Source organism: Nicotiana attenuata, unplaced genomic scaffold, assembly GCF_001879085.1.
Source record: "Nicotiana attenuata strain UT unplaced genomic scaffold, NIATTr2, whole genome shotgun sequence".
Lineage (NCBI taxonomy): Eukaryota > Viridiplantae > Streptophyta > Magnoliopsida > Solanales > Solanaceae > Nicotiana > Nicotiana attenuata.
The window spans coordinates 113689-121286 of NW_017673444.1; the positions used below are offsets into that span (position 1 = coordinate 113689).

The window sequence follows — 7598 nt, forward strand, 5'->3', positions numbered from 1 at the left end:
TCGGGTTAGATTTCAAGCGGTGGCAGTAAAAGATGTTCTTCTACTTGAGTACTTTAAGTCTGCAGAAGTTCATTAAAGAAGATGTTCCTGTTCTTCCCGAAGGAACTCCAGAGAATGAACGCTTTCTCGTGATTGAGGCGTGGAAGCATTCTGATTTTCTGTGCAAGAATTATGTTCTTAGCGTACTGGAGGACCTGTATAATGTCTACAGTGGCGTGGAGACATCAAAAGAATTATGGACTGCGCTTGAAAAGAAATATAAAACTGAAGATGCCGTGTTGAAGAAATTCGTTGCCGCTAAGTTTTTGGACTACAAAATGGTAGATAGCAAGTCCGTTATTACCCAAGTCCAGGAATTGCAAGTGATTATTCACGATCTCGTTGCTGAAGGTATAAATCGAATTAATACTGATGTTGAAAGTATGTAATTTTAGTAATTTTACTAACAAAATTTTCATTGAAGGTCTTGTCATCAATGAAGCATTCCAAGTAGCAGCGATAATTGAGAAGTTGCCTCCTTTGTGAAAGGACTTCAAAAACTACTTGAAACACAAACGCAAGGAGATGTCCCTTGAAGATCTCATTGTTCGGTTGAGAATCGAAGAGGACAACAAAGCTGCTGAAAAGGGAGGCCATGGAAACTCAACAATAATGGGAGCAAACATTGTTGAGGATGCTTCTTAAAATAAGAGAAAGAGGAAGCACGCTTCTGGACCGAAATGCAACCCAAGCAAGAAATGGTTCAACGGAAATTTCTACAACTATGGGAAAGCTGGGCACAAATCTACGGAGTGCCGTGCTCTGAAGAAAGACAGAAGAAGGGTCAGGCAACATGGTTGAAAAGCATGAAGATGTTGAAGACTTGTGTGCTATGCTTTCTGAATGCAACCTGGTGGGAAATCCTAAGGAGTGATGGATTGATTCTGGAGCCACTCGCCATGTTTGTGCTGTTAGGGAAGCCTTTGCAACATATGCTCCTGTTGGACCCGAAGAGACTCTTTCTATGGGAAATGCTGCAACAGCCAAGATTGAAGGATGTGGGAAGATCTTTCTGAAGATGACTCCTGACAAGGTGGTGACTTCGAACAACGTCCTTCATGTTCCCGAGATTAGAAAGAATTTAATCTCTACCGGACTTCTTGTTAAGAACATTTTAAGTGTGTTTTTGTATCTAGTAAGGTTGTAATTAGTAAGAACCAAATGTTTGTAGGAAAAGGTTACCTCACTGAGGGCCTTTTCAAGCTAAATGTAATAGTTGTTGAGAATAAAAATAAAATTTCAGCTTTGTCTTACTTACTTGAGTCAAATGAATTATGACATATATGTTTGGGTCATGTCAATTATAAAACCTTGCGGAAAATGATTAACTTGAGTCGCTCGCTCGGCTTGGCTTCGGCTTCGGCTTCGGATTTGGATTTGGATTTGGTCAATTGATCGATTGATTGATTAATTTTTGGACCAAATTTATTTGTTAATAGTAAATATTAACACAAATATTATTAAATATCCGTTTAAATAACATAATATTAATATTAAATTCAATAATATTTATAATAAATCCAACCATTTTCCATTTTTCCGTTTTCTGTTTTTGTAACAGAAAATAACCACCCTCTTCAATTCTCCCGGTTTATTGTTGAGCAAATAATCATTTATGTTATGACATTTATGCTATGGCCGTTTTGCATAAACAGCCATTCTGAAGAGTTGCACTTCTTCAGATTTCACCCCAACATTGGTTATAAATACAAGTCCATTCTCTCAGAATTTTCATACGATTTTCTGAGTTTCTCCTCCTTCTTCTGCATAGTTTTAACTTCAAAGAAAGCAACAGTAAGTGTGATTTGCTACCGAACTTTGTGTTCGCTGAAACACTGGGGTTTGAAGTACCACTACACCAGTGTGTAATTCCTTCTATCCTGGGAGGAAATAATCCATAACCTTGGCTTGGGTACTAGGAGGAGATTAAATTCCTTAAGGAAACACTGTGAATTCAGTGGGCTCGGATTAACTTCTATTTTGTTTATATTTTTGTTTATATTATTTTATCTTCTCCAGAATTATTACTAACTACTGTTTACTACCCGAATCTATTCTTAGTCAAAACACCGTTCTGGCTTTGTGCTGCCTCTGAATCGTTTGAACAAGTCAAATTTGTCGTGATAATCTATTTCGGGCTTTATTATAGCACATAATCTTGGCACTCTGAATGTGCTTCGTTAGCTATGCTGGTTTTAGCGGTGTGAAATGAGGGGTTTTGTTGAATTTGAACGTTTAAAATGGATTTATGGGCATGTCACTAATAAGTTAATTGAAGAATTAACCTAAATCGTCACATACTATATATATATATATATATATATATATATATATATATATATATATATATATATATATATATATATATATATATATATACCGAGCCGGAAAAGTAAATAGTGAATTTATGAAGCCAACCAATCCAATTTTAATAGAATATATTTTTTTGTTTTCTTATTATTTGTTTAATTATTTAATATTTTTTCTTTATTGTTATATTATATTAAACATATTAAAGACACAAATATTTTTTTATAAATATATTAACAAGTTTCTAATGGGTCAACTTATGCTACATATTTAGCTAAAATCAGCTCAACTTTTAGATGAGTTGAGACTTGGACTATATCTAAATTGACTCGCGGTAAATATATGTCCAGATCAACCAACCCAAACTTGGGTGTCATATTTTCATGAGCTAATATTGTATCGTGTTAAATACTTTAACTTGAGATGGCAACACAAACAACGACTAATATACCTCAATCTTAAGCAAGCCATGCCGATTATATATAAAATTATTTTTATCCATGTCCAGTTATTTTAAGTTAATATCCTATACTAGGAGTATTTATTATATTAATTAGTTTTATGTTAATGTCAATTTATCACAATTCTTCTAAATCGCGTTTGGGACCAACGATATGAGTAAGTTAACAGCCGCTGAAATCTAACCTGGTAATATGATGAATTTTATTTTGGGTGTGGTGAATATATAATTGAATGAATAAAAGTATGCTTTATCTCTAACATTTAAGCTTGGTTGGGCAACCATGGTGAACCCTGTTTTGTCAACATATGTGCCTTCGTACTCGTGCACCAGTTCTATTATACTCCAAACTCATCACCAAAAATATATGAAGTCATGCAATTCCATCACTTTCAAAAAGATTCTTGATTATTAAGGAATTTAGACTAGTCTAATGAAAGAAATAAAAACAGATGAAGGGAAATATAAAAGCGACCTAACCCAGCATAATGAAATGGAAATTAATGTTAAGAATTTCAGGATAATATAATAAGATCTCAATCTGGAACTTAGAATTCCATTGCAAGTTCTCTTTATTTGTAAATTTGAAAGAGAAGAAAAAGTAGCTATAAACTTTTTCCTTTGCAGCTCCCCTGCAACTTCATAATGGACAAAATAATTACAAAAGAAAAAGTTAACAAACACCTTTTATAAATGTTACCTATTCTTCAACTCCTACATTATTGTTCTTCAGCAAGATTCTCATATTCTTTTTTCTTATCATCATCATCATTTGTTATCTCTTCATTTGGTTCCTCTTCGAAATCCTCTGAATCATCATCATCGTCATATTCCTCTTCTTCTTCGTCTTCCTCTAGAATTTCATCATCTGATTGAACATACTGTAGCTTCAAACGTCCATCTTCTCGACAAGCATGCAAGAATTCCCACTCAGGAATTCTAATCTCCTTGAGAATAAACCTACCATCTTCCCTATAAGATCTAAAACAAACCCAAGGCTTTCCACTTCCTCCAATGCAAGAAATTGGAGGAGGTAATAATGACCCTTTATTTGTTCTTGAATATCTTTTGGAATATTCATGATGATTTTCTAACTTGGAATTAATGCATGTTGATCTAATTTCTTCATGTTCTTGTTCATTCTCATTACTCAAATAATTCATAATATCTTCAACATCATCAGAGCTTTCAAATCCAAGGCCTTCTGTACATAATGATAGAGTATCTGAATTTCTTGAGGAAAAGCTATCACTATGCTTGTAATGTTGGTTGCTTGTTGGATAAATGGGGTCCTTGTTTTTCTCTTCAATTCCAGATTGGTGGATTGTTTCTAGAGAGAATGAAGAAGAATTATAAGAAGAAGATGTTGATGATAATGAAGAGGAGGAGGCAGACAATGGAGGTAGATTAGAAGAAAAAGATGAGATGGAGGAGGAAAAGGAGGACTCAGAATTGTTATCTTTTAAATCTAATTCTTCAAAAATCTCTGTAAAGGAGAGGGAATCAAGAATTGTTGAATTTTCTGCAAAGATGTGGTTTAGGCCTCCACAGGCAGCCATTATTCAACTCTCTCTAGAGTTGTTGCCCAGAGAAGCAACTAAAAGAGTTAAACTTCAGGTTGGTTTTTCTAATGGAGCAAAACATGCATTCTTGTGGTGGGGTGCATGGGATAGGTGTCAATGAGTTTCATTGATAATTTTATCAAGAAATTTATAATATATTGGAGTAAATTTTTATTAAGTTATTACGTATAGCTAAAATTCGGCTTTTTTAAACCGTTCCAATTACGTCGGTTTAAATGGGAAAAATGTTGGAGAAGCGATGAGCTGAGTTGGACTTAGAGATAAGGGAATGGAATTGCTGATAAAGTCAAGAGGAATGTGTTGTTTTTATTAATGGTGCTATTTTACAGGAGTACCTCTCACTTGGGAAATGGAAAAAGGATTGGGTTGTTATAAAACTTGTGCTCATTTGGTGGTCTTTTCTATTCTAGAGGTTAAACAGTAAATTCTCTCTACCGAGTCAGCCTCAGCTCAGTTCAACCAAAGCTTTAATAATGAAGTACATCAAATAATGGACATATCTATCAATTTTTTTTTTTTTTTTTGGATGAGTACACTCAGGTTACTTGATGTTATGGATTGTAACACAGACCTTTCTAACTTCTTTCAAATTTTCCATAACAATACTAAAAATTTAAATTACAAGTTATCACGACCCCGGTTCGCCCTCCGTGAACCATCGTGACGGCACCTAGTCCCTACGACTAGGTAAGCCTAACAATGCGAAAAATAAACAATATTTGCGGAAGAAATAATTAAAAACCGAAATAGTGAGATAAAACAGTGTTTGAAATGCCGCTCGGCATACACAATATCAACTATTGAAACTAGTAACATTTCCCAAAACACGGAATCTCATGATCACAAGCCTTTGAATGTCTACAAGTATCTAACTCCAGAATAACTAACAAAGAAAGAAAATACAGAAGGGCTAATACTTAAGGGAAGAGTAGAAAGGGACTCTTCGGTCTGCAGATGCGGCAGATATACCTCGGAGTCTCCACAAGTGCCTCGCCTTAAGCGTGGTAAGTCTGAGTCGCAGTACTTGGATATGCACATGAAATATATGCGCAGGAAGGGCATGAGTACACCACAGCGGTACTTAGTACGTGCCAAGCCTAACCTCGGTCGGGTAGTGATGAGGAAGGTCAGGGCCCTGCTGAGGTTAAAGGAAATACAAGATATGATGACAGTGTAGAATAAGACAGTATACTTAAGTGCAACAATAAAAAGGTAACACAGGGTAGAAGAACAACAACAATTTTAACAGAAACAAAGTAATCACGGAAAAACAAATACAGCTCAACGCAGAGATAACAATCGGGGGGATCTCCCAGGATACCGTCCTGTAGTCCCCAAATATAAATATCTAGTGGATCTCCCGGGTGTAGTCCCGTAGTCCAACTCATAAATGTGCGGGGATCTACCGGAATACCACATCCGTAGTCCCAAATATAAATACTCAATACTGGGGGAATCTACCAGGCGCAATCCCGTAGCTCCAAAGTAAAAGTGCAGGGGGATCTCCTGGAATACAAATCCGTAGTCCCAAAGTAAACATACAGGGGATCTCCCGGGATACCGCCCCGTAGTCCTAAAGTAAACACACAGCAACAACAAGAAGAATACTCAATTCAATCAAATTTCACACGAAGGTAACGCAGGTATTTCGAACCTAGCATGCTGCACATAATTCAAATAGGGCAGTAGAACAAATAAGCAGTTAAATCAATTAGACATGCTTCCCTAAGCTAACAACAGGCTTAACTTGCAAGTAGTATAAACGGAAAGGAAAAAAACACAATTCTAAGTACTTAATGAAAACCGGATTTTTCAACAATTAGCACAAGTACGCACTCGTCACCTTACGTACAAGGCATTTCAAATATCAATAATATCAAATTCTAAGGGGAGTTTCCCCCACACAAGGTTAGACAAGCCACTTACCTCGAACCGGCTCCAAATCAACCAGAAACCACGTTCTTGCCACGAGTATTCGACTCCAAATGGCCCAAATCTATTCAATTTAACTGCATAATGTAAATAACACTTCAAGTAACTGATTCTACAAATAAATTCTAAGCTAATATGCGAAATTAGGTAAAATGACCAAAACGCCCCTCGGGCCCACGTCTCGAAATCTGGTAAAATTTATATTTTCAGAACTCTCATACTCTCACGAGTTCATGCATACAAAAATTATCCAAATCCAAGGTCAAATTCCCAATCAAAATTCAAATTCTAGGTGTAAGAACTTTCTTCCAATTTTCCCCCAATTTTCATCTCCAATCCGGAATTAAATGATAAAACTAACAATAGATTAGTAGAATACAACTAGAAAGGGATGAGGAATTTTTACCCAATGATCTTCTCTTTAAAAACCCCACAAAATCGCCCTACCCCGAGCTCCAATTTGATTTCTCCAAGTTTTTAACTAAACCCTCGATTCTGCCCCTTTTCTGCCCAGTGAAACCGCATCTGCGGTCCTGGGACCGCACCTGCGGTCTCGCTTCTGTGAAGACCCGGTTGCATCTTCGATTTCATTAAAGGGGGATATCCGCACCTGCGACTGCTCTACCGCAGATGCGGTGCCGCTTCTGCGGTGCCCTGACCGCATCTGCGATCAATTCTCTTCTAGCCTCAAACCGCTTCTGCGGCTGTTGGACCGCTCATGCGGTCTCGCACCTGCGGTCCCCAAGCCGCAGGTGCGGTTATGACAGCAGACTTGAAACTTCAGCTGCAACTCTCAACTCCAAACCTTTCCGTTAACCACCTGAAATCATCCCGAGGCCCCCGCGACCTCAACCAAAAGCACAGACAAGACATATATCACTACCCAAACTTATACAAATCCTCAAAAGACCTCAAACAACATCAAATCAACCAATTAGCATCGAATTCAAGCCTAAGAACTTCAAAACTCTCAAAATACGCTTTCGATCAAAAAATCTATCAAACCTCGTCCGAATGACCTGAAATTTCACACGTCACATTCAACACTACGGAGCTACTCCAACTTCCGGAATTCCATTCCGACCCTCGGATCAAAATCTCACTATCTAACCGGAAACTTCAAAATTTCAACCTTCAGCATTTCAAGCCTAAATTAGCTACGGACCTCCAAAACACAATCCGAACACGCTCCTAAACCCGAAATCACCCAACGGAGCTAACAGAACCATCGGAATTCCATTCCAAGGCTGTCTTCACACATCTCTGACTATGGT

The 7598-nt window shown here is 37.2% G+C and overlaps 1 protein-coding gene across 1 annotated transcript; it reads right to left on the reverse strand.

The window, feature by feature from the left end:
• Positions 1 to 3335: 3335 nt before the first annotated feature.
• Positions 3336 to 4533, reverse strand: LOC109216393 (protein FANTASTIC FOUR 1-like). The gene has a single exon (XM_019380539.1). The coding sequence runs from the start codon at positions 4366 to 4368 to the stop codon at positions 3529 to 3531; it is 840 nt and encodes a 279-aa protein (XP_019236084.1). The 5' UTR covers positions 4369 to 4533; the 3' UTR covers positions 3336 to 3528.
• Positions 4534 to 7598: the final 3065 nt, after the last annotated feature.

Excerpts from the sequence above, each read along its gene's own strand:
- LOC109216393 (XM_019380539.1), bottom strand. The coding sequence starts at position 4,368 with ATGGCTGCCTGTGGAGGCCTAAACCACATCTTTGCAGAAAATTCAACA.